General features: G+C 37.0%; 1 protein-coding gene across 3 annotated transcripts in view; it reads right to left on the bottom strand.

The window, feature by feature from the left end:
• Positions 1-2,890: 2,890 nt before the first annotated feature.
• The window catches only part of LOC105563073 (period circadian protein), a 30,195-nt gene continuing 19,547 nt past the window's right edge, over positions 2,891-13,538 (bottom strand). Inside the window, exons 10-19 of one of the 3 annotated variants that reach the window (XM_012014367.1) lie at positions 13,001-13,223; positions 12,534-12,925; positions 11,807-11,988; positions 11,155-11,318; positions 10,732-10,982; positions 10,237-10,512; positions 9,851-10,153; positions 5,257-9,755; positions 4,633-4,738; positions 2,891-3,853 (exon numbers count right to left, since the gene is read on the bottom strand). In XM_012014367.1, coding sequence (XP_011869757.1) covers positions 9,642-9,755; positions 9,851-10,153; positions 10,237-10,512; positions 10,732-10,982; positions 11,155-11,318; positions 11,807-11,988; positions 12,534-12,925; positions 13,001-13,223 — 1,905 coding nt within the window. In that variant the 3' untranslated portion in view covers positions 2,891-3,853; positions 4,633-4,738; positions 5,257-9,641. The remainder of the gene's footprint in view (positions 3,854-4,632; positions 4,739-5,256; positions 9,756-9,850; positions 10,154-10,236; positions 10,513-10,731; positions 10,983-11,154; positions 11,319-11,806; positions 11,989-12,533; positions 12,926-13,000; positions 13,224-13,538) is intronic. The other 2 variants (XM_012014368.1, XM_012014369.1) reach the window with 2 other exon arrangements.

Here is a 13,538-nt window from a genome sequence, read left to right as displayed (position 1 = left end):
TCTCTGAGCTAAGATGGAATAGGTCGCTTCTCGGCTCTCTGAGCTAAGATGGAATTAGTCGCTTCTCGGCTCTCTGAGCTAAGATGGAATTTATTAAATGTTATTAAATGTTAAAAATTATTTTTGAACGTATCCCACACAGCTTACTTTATTTGGGATATACTGAGGAATTCTAAATTATCCCAGACTTTTAAATATATTTTTCCTGAAAGATTTGTATATTTAAAATAATGGTTTTTTTCCAAAACTTAATTTTTGTAAATAACAAACACATTGTACAGAATTTCGAAATTTGTTCGGAGCAGCAAAAGGCTGAGTCGCGGCAAAGAGCGGATTGTCCAATAAATAATATTTTTGTTTCTCAAAAATAGTTTTGGAGATTCTTGATATCGCCGATTCCAATTCTGAACATACGAGATTTATTATTGATAATATGAATGAATATTATGTGTATGCTCATGCAGAAAGCTTTCCTTCACCATTACCCAGAGAGCGACGTGAAAGTTTGTAGTTCCTTTTTGACATTTTAATTATTTTTGCTTTTTTTTCCTAAGTAATTTTTCATATCTTTTAATTCTGCGTTAAGCAAAAGGAGAGAGCATTACGCAAACAGTAAGTTAGAGTCAGGTTAGGTAGCACAAATCACTATTGGACAGCAGTCTGGATATTCACGGCCCACTCGCACGTTTGAAATGGTAGCTACTGGTGAGTTTGGACAATAGTAAAAAGTACCAGGGCAACTGGAAAGAAACGGAATAGAATTAGGTTTCGAAAGGATGAGACGATAGAAAATTTATATTTGCATTCACTTTATCGTAAAATACTGCAAATGTGCGAATTCCAAATCGAAATGATCTTAGTTATTTGAAATATATTAGAAATGGATTGGAAAAGAAGCATACTTAGAAATGTTTATAATAAATAACTGTTTATGCACAAAATGCATTCTTGCAATATATCACGCTTATATCTTTACTTTAAAGCTTGTAACCTCACGGGTTTGTTAGTAGCAGTATCATATGAAATAGACCGTGTGCTAGACATTATGTAGTATCTCTGAGACATGAAATAAGTATCACATAAAAGTAATTTTATGAAATTTCTACAAATAGTTCTTTTCTTCTAACCATTGACGAATTTAAAAGTTAACGGATTGAAAATTAACTTGAAACATCACTCGAACAAATCTATTCTTTCTTTTTTAGATTTCAGCACGTTTTCTTTGATTAATTTTCCTGATCAATTTCAGATTATTGTCATTAGTCATTTCCCGTGAAGATTAATTAATTTGCATTAAACAAAGTATGGAGATAATATCAAATCAGGTTGTCACGTATTCGTCAGTTTTTCCTCCCAGTAGTAGACATGAAAAACTATCCTTTGCATGCATGAAAAACGAAACTTTATCTTTTTATTTTTGGAATGCAATTTGTTGTGAAATCCTGTAACCAGTTAGGTCAAATATATTACGATACAATTTGTATAGTCATATAATTACAAAATACTTTGACTTACAGGTAAATCTTAGACAAACCATTGTTTGCACATATAAGCCGTCCGCATGGCGGAATCGTATATACGCCCGCTTCAAAGAACCTGCCTTCATGTTCACAATATGTATCTACAATCGGTAACATTGTATGTTAGAAGTAAAAAAAACTATTCGAAGAATATGATTAAAAACTTTTTATTTGTTTCCGTATTTTTAAAACTTAGTCATATTGTTATCGGACTAATCATATGTATAAGTCGTCTAGTTTGCAAATTTGTCAATGAAGGTGTTGCTGAAATATCAAATTAGCACATGCGTACGTAAGTACAAGGTGTTTCATTTGAAATCTTACTTTCCGTCAGGGTATAGGTCAGATTGCGCGAACAAAACGGTGTAAACTAGATCAATAACAATGTCCTAATCGACTGTGCAATGTACCTCGGTATGGATCCTCCTCTGATTCGCAATTAGAGTAAGCCACCACGCACATTAGTAAGATGAAGATGGCACAAACGTATCTCTTCATTTTACTTTCTTGCTTACGAAGTTACCAAGAAGAAGCGAGAATACTAAAATTGAAGAGAAACTGTGACCTTTATGTGTTATCCCCTCCCATCTTCATCAATCTTTAGTAAAAATCTCGTTTTCGGTACTGCACAAACCAAACGTGCGTTATCGCAAGTGACGATATTGCGAAGATAAAAAGAACGAAATATATCAAATTAGTGTTAGACTAACCGGCACTAATTGAACCCCTGCGTGTTATGATATCAAGTACAGCTTCACGGAATGTATGTACAGTTATTATAACCGAAAATTACGTAAAATTGAGATACAGCCTTGCGAAAAAATCAGTCGATATGCTCGTCTAGTTTGCACATCTGTGCACCACACAATATGTGGATATGTGCGACAACTTTGCACGTATCAAGAATCTTTTGAAAAGATACTAATGACACTATCGCGTCGTTTGTAATTTGGCTAAATTAATCTAGACATATTTATTTTGCCTCGTCGGGACGTAATAACAATGTATTTTTCTTTAGTGATAATGTACTAATCGGCTATGCCTTCCAACCTTGTTCTTGGGTATCGAGATAAGCATTAATAGTGAGCCTTCCCGCATTAATAGTAAAATCGTGCAGATGTAATTTTACTTTTTACTTAGGGAGTTACCAAGAAGAAGTAACAACACTAAAATATAAAAAAGTACCATCTTTTTGTATTATTACTTTTTCCTCCTTCATGAATCGCTAAAAGAACCTTTCTGGTTCTCTTCTATTCTATACAAAGTAAAATGTTCGATGTCATACGATAGCTAGAAGGTTAAAGTTGAAAAAATCAATCACCATATGCTGAATGTGGCTAGATAGGAACATTATATTTAGTGAAAACACGTTTTTTCGATGAGCATATAATATTTAATATCAGTTGAGTTTCGCCAGAAAATGGAACGGGTTCATACACATAAGCGTATATTATGTCTATTAAAATGATTATTGTCGGTTCGGTAGGTGTCTGCACCAATGATGTCGAAAATTACGTAAAATCGCAATACTCGAAATAAACAAACGTGTTAACACTTTCAAAACGAAAGTTTCCAAAACTCACGCTTTTTTGCTTATCGATACTCGTGTCGTTCGACGTACGATGAGGAAAAGAAAGGAGATCGCGAAATATGTTATAGCGACTAATATAAATGGTATCAGGATTGACATTAATCTTTACATTGTCATTTTGTTATTAAAATAATGAGTTTTTCAAAGAATATATTTGTGTAAATAATAAACACATTTTACAGAATTTCGAGATTGGTTCGGAGTAGCAGAAGTGGTTTTGTCACGGCAAGGAACGGATAGTTAAATAAAACCATTTTTGTTTTTTCAAGAATAGATTTTGGGGATTTTTGATATCACTGATTCCAATTCTGAGCATAGATCTATGAAATTTCGAATCTAAGAGCAATATTGATAATATGAATGAATATAACGTATAGACTAGTCCAGAGAACTTTCCTTTGTCAATGTCCAGAGTTAACGACGTGGGCGGAGATAGTTTGTAGTTGCTCTGTGACTTTTGACTAATTTTTGTTTTTTTTATGTTTTTTTATTTTGCGGTGAGAAGGAGAAAACGCTACGCAAGCCGTAGATACCAGTTCTGGTTCCCATATATGTATACCGCTGCTGCAGTACGGAAATTATTACCACCATGTATATTTCAATGCCCTTTCCTGTTATTCGTTAGTCCTCGGCACCACATTCTAGTTCTGGACAGCATTCTGGAAAAGGATAATCCTTGTTCATCCTCCGAATGATAGTCAACGGCGTCCAAGGATAGTGACAGATCGGGGGTTCCTTGCAACTGGAAACAAAACGAAATAAAATTAGATTCTGAAACGATGAGTTAATAAAAAATTTATATTTGCATTGAAATGATGGTAAAATCTTGCAGATGTGCAATTCCAAAGTGAAATAATCTTAGTTGTTTGAAAAGCATGAGAAATGTATTGGGAGAGAAGCATGCTTAGAAATGTTAAATAATAAGAAATTTTTTATGCACAAAATGCATTCTTGCAATATATCTTATTTACATCAAAGTTTACTTTAAAGTATTTATCTTCACGGGTTTGTTAATGGTTTGTCAGTATTATATGAAATAAATCGTATCTTAGGAACTATACTTTCTCTGAGATACAAAATAAAAGTTGCATGAAATCAATTTTTGTGAAATGTTTACAAGTAGTTTTTTTCTTGTAACCGCTTACAAATTTAAAAGTTTCCGGATTGAAAATTGAGTTTCAGCATCGTACGGCAAAATCGAATGTTTCTGTTTTAAATTTCAACGTGTTCTCTTTTATTAATTTTGATGACTAATCTCATATTGTTATTCATTACTTCCCGTGAAGATTAAGTTATTTGCATTAAACCAAGTATGGAGATAATCAAATCAGCTTGTCACATATCCGCCAGTTTTCCCAATTATAAGAATAAGCACGAATATCCATCCTTTGCGTGCATAAAAGACTAAATTTTATTTTTTTATTCTTTGGATGAAATTTGTTGTGCAATCTTGCAACCAGTTAAGTCAAATATATTACGATACAATTTGCAGTTATATAATTACAAAATACTTTGACTTACTATAATTGTTCATGTGTACCATCTTCCCTACATATCAGAGCAGAGCAGGGCTTAAGCTTATAGAAGTTCGGTTGATAGAAATTGTCTTCAAACTTACACAACACCCCTGAAAGTATGTACGTGTATTAAAATTCGAAAACACCATTCAAAGAATACGATTTGAAAATTTTCATTCAATTTCGCCTTTTTATTACTTGGTCATATTATTTTCGGAGTATTCATACATGGTCGTCTAGTTAGCAAATCGGTCAATGATGTGTTGTCAATGTGTTGTTGAAATATCGCATGCTAAGGTAGCATATACTGTGTGTACATGTGCGATTCTTTTTTCGTAGCAAGGGTCTGTCGTGAGGGTGTTAATGTCAATATCATGTCGCCTGTAAATTGGTTAAATTAATCTAGACGCATTTCTTTCGTGGGCATAGTCGATATTTATAGACAGATCTTATAATATGTGTAAAACCGTTTTAAGTGTATCTTAAGATACTGTATAGACCTTATCATTGGCTACGGAGTATCTAAAGATAATCTTAAGGCAATTTTAAACATAAGCTCTATGAGTACTGCCCAATAATATCGTCCTATCCTCAATAACAGTCTCCTAATTGACTATGCAATATATACCTTTATAGTCTGGATCCTTAAGCGTAAAACTAGAGCAAGCCGCCACGCACATTAACAGTAAGATAGCACAGACGTAACTCTTCATTTTACTCTCTTGCATACGGAGTCACCAAGAAAAAGCGAGAATACTGATTGTAAAATGTAAGAGACACTGTAACCTTTATATATGGTTTCTTCCTCCTTTATCGATCTTTAATAGAACATCTCGTTTTCGATATTGTGCAAACCAATCGTGTGTTATTGCAAGTGATGATATCGTGAGGATAAAGAGGACAAAAAATATCTAATCATTGTTAGTCTCACCAGCACGAATTAAACACTACGTGTTACGATCTCAAGTTCAGCATTGTTGAGTGTAGTACAGTTATCTCATTTTTCTTCACATTATGTGTGTGGTTTTTGCGAAATTTTGACGCTGATTTGTCTTCCAGTTCTGTTTTTACACGCAAGGCACGTTTTATGTATATACGATACGTGCTCGGAGGGGAAACCTTTTTTCTGTTTTCGTTAATTGAACTTCCCGGTCGAAACGTTCAGCTCACTTTGACACAGATGGTCGAACAATGTCTTTTTCTGTAGCGATAATCTTCTAATCGGCTATACCTTCCAATCTTGTTCTTGTGTATCGAGATACACAGAGTGAACCTTCCTGCATTAATAGTAAAATCGCTCAAAAATTTTACTCTTTACTGAGAGAGTTACCAAGAACAGGATTTTTGTGTTGATTATTATTTCTTCCTCCCTCATGAATCTCTAGAAGGGCTTTTCCATTTCTCTTCTATTCTGCGCCAAGTAAAACGTTCGATATCGTACGATAGCAAGAGGGTAATAGTTGAAAAAAATCAGTTGCCGTATGCTGGATGTGGACAAATCGGAACAAATTTATATTTATTAGATGTACATGTTTTTCCGATGAACACATAATATTTAATATTAGTTGTGTTTCGCCAGAAAATGGAACACATTCATACACATGAGCATGTATTTGGTCTATTAAAATTATTGTTGTTTGTTCGGTAAACATATGTCTATACATTGTTGTCAAAAAATCATTACGTGTAAGCGTCTCGTCGCAAATCTTTTTTGAATTTACTCGACTTGTTAGGAGGTGACAGGATTCTGCATCTGTATTGCGTAAATCGGAATTCCATGAATCACAGACGCACCTTACATGCTACAATAAGCTCTACGACTGCGAGTATTAGTATCCGCCCTATTCTCAGAGAAAGAAAGACTCCGCTTAGTTACCTAGTTACGGCGAAAGCCATTGCTCCTCTGTGAGATCACACAATTTGTGCTAGCGCTAGAGGATCGCCTAGTTTTTTTATTCATCCGAGAATACCGCAGGCTGAATTTTAAAAGACACCTGGGTCTATTCTTACACACTTATGCATTTTATTAATGTATTATTAATTACTCATGGATATATCATTTATTTTAGAAATGATTTATGAATATTTATAAATTATTGTACGATGAATTTTTCGAGAAATATACAGATCGTCCATGATACGTGCGATTCGGCTCCTTGTTAAATAAGACTCTGACAATTTTTACCGCGCCTTTCCATAAAACTTTTAAGCACTAATGATAGTCAAGTACCCATTTCCAGAACCATTTCCTACTGTAGTATTCGTTTGTATTGATATCTATAATGTATAAAGAGAAAAACAAAATGCGTTATGTGTATCATTAAAATCTAGCATCGATAGTCCCACGTTCAGTTACCTTCGTCGAAGTATAGATCGCTGTGTATTATGTAAAAAATAATTTCTATATGAAGAAGTAACTACGTCGTAATCCAGACTAGATCTCGTGTGTGTTTCGGAAAAACCGAAACCAACTGATATTTAATAACTGGTATCCATATAAAATATCGTCTCTGATTGACAACGGTACCGGCCACTGCGACACGTGTGCAAATGCATAGTACACAAAATATTTTTCCCGAATATACATATGTATATATAGTATATACATATAACATATGTATATATCGCACAATAATTAATATTTATGCGTTCTAAATTTACTGGACACAATTTTCTGAAATAGATTAATTTGTTAAGCGACATGGGTCGATCGCTGTAATTATGTAACTCTGTCTTTAGTTACGATGTAGCGAAGACCGTCCGATTTTCACGTGGACGTGTTAGTTTCTAAACGTGACTTATAACACGTGACTTATACAAGTTTAAATTTGTACAATTCGAGTAGTCGTCGTGCGCATTACCCTTTTATTTCGTGCCACGCTATTGAGCTTCATTTATCCAGAATTTGTTTAGGGAAGATAAATTTAGATCTTAATAAAACTTACAATTAGATGATAATTTGAAATCTGTCTCAAGTATGAATTAATAGACTCCAAAGAAAATTACATAAAAATTAGACACGTTGCTTTATTCAAAGCACATTTTTTCTGTTAATCTTCTTTGAAATTTTTGGCCAGGATTTTCAATAAGTAAATATAGATATACAAAATTCCGATAAATGGAGCGTTATCGAACGCGAATAAAACAGGGAAGAATATGGCGCTCTGTTGCACGAATCTCTCTACAAATTTCAAACTGTTCGACGAAAGTGTCGTGAAAAACGCACACAAACGAAACACGTATTACAAGATCTAAATCTAAATACAGACGTTTAATTTATAAATATAAATGTGGATCCTTACGCGCTAGTCTCATATATCTCTATGTATATTTTTGTCTAAAATATCTTTCAGAGATATAAAAACGCAGAATATATAAATTGCGACACGACACCGCGGTAATACTGCACGTATTTTGATATTACGTGCGGATGTGTAGCTAGTAGATTAGCTATCTCTCTGTTTAATTATTACCCCTAAAAAGTTACAAGCGACGGCTTGTAATTGTACGTATTTCGAATGAAATGCACATTCTTGCATAATTTATCGGCAATTTTTAGGTTCTCTGGTAAGCATCAAAGATATATATGTATCGATAACGGAACTTGGTTGAGAAATATATTTTTAACCACCTAATTTGATACTAATGGAAAGTAAGCAATATTTGTGTAATTGCAATCAATTATCTTCCAACAGATTTATTACGAGCTGTTCTTTCCTCTCTTCTTCAGTATTAACCATACCGGCAATTTAATTTAATTAACACTGAGATGCGAAACAACAAGACAAACCCCGTTATCGATATACATGTATATACTTTCAAGACGTTCGATACAGTCGTGTTGGTCCTCTCTTTCCACGTTGAAAAAGCATTTAACAAAAGAATATAATTGTATAGAAATAAAACTAAATCTGACACTCATTGCGCAATTAAATTTCGCAGATACCTACGAAATTGTTCTCTTAAGTATATACATACATATATTAAATATATAAATGTATATAAAATATATATTTTATATATATTATATATATATATTTGCGTACAAATAAGTCTTATGTGTAAACGTTCGCGAAAAAAAGGGCATCGAAAATAGAGATAGAAAAACGGACCATTACGCAAGAATTATGCTATCAAAAGTATTTTTTGTCTATCCAACATTCGTGCGCAATGTCCGCTCAATTAGTACAAAATCGACTGTAGGAAATCTCTCGGTCAATTCATATACACAATTACTTATAACACAAACATGTATACGGACGGTATTGAAAATTGTGTATGCGTCAGATTCACATTACACTAATTTTTCTTTTACCACAAATCTGTCTTCGACGCATTGTGGAGAAAACCAGTCATCATTTCTACTTGCTTTAATATTGTAATTAAATGTATTATCTACACTCTACGGGACATTTCTAAAAATCATTGCACGTTCTTTCGATCACTATGATTCCATCAATCAGCACGCGATCGATGGAAAGAGCATTGGCTTTGAGAAACACGCTGTACATAAATATAATGTAGATGCAAATATCTCATGGAAAATCTCACAGATATTTAATTATGCATTCTACTTCGCGTTAGGAATTTGGAAAAATACACTTGAACTCGCTGCTTGGCTAAGGCAACTTGAAAAGTTTTTCCGAGCTTTGTACCCTTGGTCAAATTGTTTCATGACATTTATGATCCTTGATTGTCTTTTTATTTCCTAAATTGAAATCGATCCTTCCGAAAAAGGTGTAAGATCCGGGAATCGCGTCATTCTCGAATGTCGATTAAAATCACGTATCCCTCACTGAGTGCATTTCATTCGTTGCTTATATATACACACACACACACAACACACAAGTCAATTCGCGTTTGCAATTCTTTTCGGTAAGAATATTCGATCGGCTCGAAGAATTAATTCCGATTTGATCTTGGACGCATTTGAGAGAAATGCAAGCATGATGAAACGAACATTAACTTTTATAGTGCCTTTTGAGATTAGTCGCGATGGATTGGTCGCAACTTCTATAAATGCTGGCAAGATATAGTCTGAAACGGTAATGGAGGCGGTAGAGGCGCGTTCTCTTCGTGGATCATCACTAGCTTGCCATACTTCACCATTCTTCTCCTTTGCTTGCTCTGTAAGCAGATCAAACGAATCGCGTTTACGCGACACTAAATATTCTGATGACGTTTAATAAATTTCGCAATGTGCTTTTAATCGGCTCTCTTACCTGCGATTCAGTCCAACTGCCATTGCTACTTCCGCTATCGCTTCCGCTCGACGTGATCCCCTCCTCGAGGATGAGCTCGGTGCCGAACCTTTCCATCTCCAGATCCAGATAGAGCTGTCCCAGTTGATCGTTCACCAATAACGGCTGATTGAAGTTTTTCATCGCGTCTAGGTCAGCCTTTAGTACCTCGTTCAATGTCTTTGGATGCATCTGGTATTCGTAGATCAACTCCGGCGTCAGCTGGACGCCCTCTAGCCAGGGTGGATCCTCCCTTCGTATTCCTTGATGACACTTGGCGTGTTCCTGTGCATTTATTACACTCATACAGTCAAGCACACGGGTATTCAGACGCCATAAGGGTCGAAGAGACGCATTTAAAAACGTACGAAAGATCGAGACCCTCCTTGGACATTTTTCGGACATTGCGCTTGATTTTCCACCTCGGAAGAAACCTCACATATCTTCTGGTCCGGATTGCAGCTGCTGTCGCTGCTCTTGTATAGAAAGCTGCTATAGAAGCTGGACGAGCTGGACTCGTCCCCGTTATAGTCGGTCGGTCGGCGATGTTCCTTCATAATCACCGGTGTTAAGAGATCAACCACGCTTGAGCAGCCGCCGTCATTGCTCACGCATGATGAGAATAGCTCGCCGGGTGATAGAACCTGTCAGAGTCACACACACACACACAACAGTGTAAATTAATACCTTATTGAAAACTCGGGGACATTAGTTCTAAAACATCAATTAATTAAATTCATCAAAATCCAGGTTGTTATAGAAAACAATTCTATAATAATCCTTTTCAAATATTCTCCACGATAGGCAGCTTGTATTGTATGTACAATAGGATTCGGAAAAAGAATGATGGTAGACCATTTCACCTTTTTCGAAGACTCGGACATGGCCATTGTGCTCCCCGGCTCAGCCTTGACGCTGGTCGCCTGACTGGCCGGACGTTTGCGATCGGCGCACTTGTCGTTGAGTTGCTGGTTCTCGCGCGTCGTTGCCGTCGGTGCTTGTTCGGGTATTAGAAAGGGTCGGTACATCATAGCACGCGGTGGAGGTGCGCCGATCACAGCCGGATAGATCACACCGGCCATCGCCGTCGCGACGTAAGATACTGGAGCAAACACTAAAATTCTTTTATAGCTCTCCATAGGAAACCTATTTCCTAATACCTAATTCTAATTTCACCCTAACAATAAACCTTCGGAAATACATATCGCTTTGAGACGAGGAGAAATAAAAGGCAAAACTCGGTTACTTCTTTTTCCCCCACTTGGATTTACCGTCGAGACACCTACCGTAAGGATTCTGTTGCGCCGGTTGCGTTGACGGCGGTGGACCCAGTTTCTCTTGCGACGACATCCTCGTCGTCGCGGACTCGCTGGGTTGCGGTACCGGCATGTAGTACACCGGTATCATTGACGGGAGTAATGGGAATCTCGGTACGGCCTCCGAGTTGATACTGAAATATTTTTAAATACATGATCTATATTCGTGGATCATTTAAACTCTTTCGTTATCTTTCTAATATTGTTATACGCGAGACTTTTACGCATAGATATAGTAAATATAGACTGAGCGTCCCATTGAATAAGCTGAAGCTTGTGAAGGGAGAGAGAATATTTGGGAAGACTTTCTTTTTCTGTCTTACACTATCGTAAAAGAAAAGAGTCGTGCCTGCGCCTCCCTTGTCACAATGGTGAGACAGAGAAAGAAAGTCTTCTTAAATCTTCTCTGCCTCTCTCTTCACAGGCTTCAGCTTATTCAATGGAACGTTCAGTCTATATTTACTATGTCTATGCTTTTATGTGACATTTGATACACTCGTACAGTTGAGTGACATTTGTTCTACAAACCTAATATCGTCACTCTTTCATAAAATATTCATTGTTAACGTTGATATACTCTTATACTACAATTTATATCGTTATTTGTTAAAAAGGACTTTACTTGTGAGATCGAACACAAGATTGTGTAGGTGCGGAGGAGGGCACGGTGACCGACAACGGTGGCCACAGGTTAATATTCGCCCCCGTTTGCACCACGGTCGATTGATCGAGGTTGGTGACGGTGGTCGTGAGGTTCGCCGGACCCGCCGTGCTCGTCCTCGAAATTTTGTCGTACTTGGAAACCTATTATCGCATTCAGATCCATATAAATTTTATATAATATGCATTATATACATACATGTTTTGTATGTACTCTTGCATTTATATATTTATTTATGTAATTAAATTATAAAATTAAGGCTCCGATAAAATATACTATTCGCGTCCGATAACTATTGTAATCGAAGTTTATTTTATACAACAACATATTGGCTGAAGAGGGTCACATATAGTGACCGAAACGTTTCGTTTTATTTATTTATTATATATTAGTGTATCACATGTAAATCTTTTAAATAAGTTATTTTAATATATGACAATTACCGAAAACCTGGTACTGGCTCACATTGCCCTAATCCGTCTTCTTTGACTTAAACACATTGATTATTGTGAAGACTGTAATTAGTTTATTTATGTAACATGCCTTTAGCATCGAAAGCGGAAATTAAAGTCTATATCCATTCCACCCAACGGAGATAAAAGGATTCAGTTGACGAGAGTATAATTATGGGAATATAAGTCAGCAATTTATCCAAATAAGTGAATTTCCTAAAAAATATAAAACACACCTTGAAACTGTCACCCTCCCAGCTATGACTGCCACTTCTCTTGATGCCGTGACCCTGATTGACATAATGGGCGCTCTGGTCTGTACCGTTGACCTTCTCCGTCTTGATGCGCGAGTCTTTCAGCTTGTCACTGTTCTTGATGCTGGAGCGCAGCTCCCGGTGCTTCTGCATCATTAGCTTCTCCATGTCCTCGTTGTGGCGGTTCAGCAACGACTCCGTTAGCGTGGGCGGCTTGAAGCTCTCCGTCGCGGTGGTGTTACTGTTGCTGGCGGTGTTGGACGCATTGCCCCGACTCGCCGAGCTCGTCTGATTGTTGGAACCGCTGCTCAGGTTCTCCGCGCTACCACTGCCGCTTGCCCCGCTGCCGTTTATTGGTGACATACACTTCCGCGCTGAAAACATGACAAAAATTGGTCCCAACGAGGTTCCTTTAGTATAGTATTAGGAAGAAAAATGGTGATGCTCACCGCCTTCGTCGTTGCTGGAATTAACGTTCTCCTCGTCGCTGCCGTACATGGTCGCGACCGGCGGTTTGCTCTTGAAGAAGCGCTCGATGTTTTCGTTGTAGTTGAGCTGGTTGTAGCTCGGCGGCGTCTCCGTGGAAGACTTGCTGTCGTAGTACTCGTGATGGGGCGAGATCTCACCGAGCATCACGCTGTCGTGCTCCTGCAACAAGGGATTGCGTGATCCCTTTACAAGTATATTGTAGAGACTTAGAGTGAGTTGTCACGGAGGTTCGGTATGCAACTTAATGCCGTTACCGTGGTCAGTAGTGTTTTTGCGTGGTCGCATTTGCTTTTCATTCTCTTTGTGTTTTATTTGCTTTTTTTTTGCGTGAGCGGTGGGATGAGTGCGCCGACCAGCCATGGCGCAGATCAGTCTCGGTTAGACAAAGCATTTCGCTAGAAGTTGTGAAAGACCTCGTGTACCTACTAGACCATCTACCAATCGTCCATTCGCGAGCTTGCGGCGCAAGCTCTTGCGGCAAGCGCGGATAATACGTGT

Source organism: Vollenhovia emeryi, unplaced genomic scaffold (assembly GCF_000949405.1).
Source record: "Vollenhovia emeryi isolate VEMERY1.0 unplaced genomic scaffold, V.emery_V1.0 DF939180.1, whole genome shotgun sequence".
NCBI classification, from domain to species: domain Eukaryota; kingdom Metazoa; phylum Arthropoda; class Insecta; order Hymenoptera; family Formicidae; genus Vollenhovia; species Vollenhovia emeryi.
The sequence above is the reverse complement of the archived record's forward strand: the minus strand, read 5'-3'. Positions and strand labels throughout refer to the sequence as shown.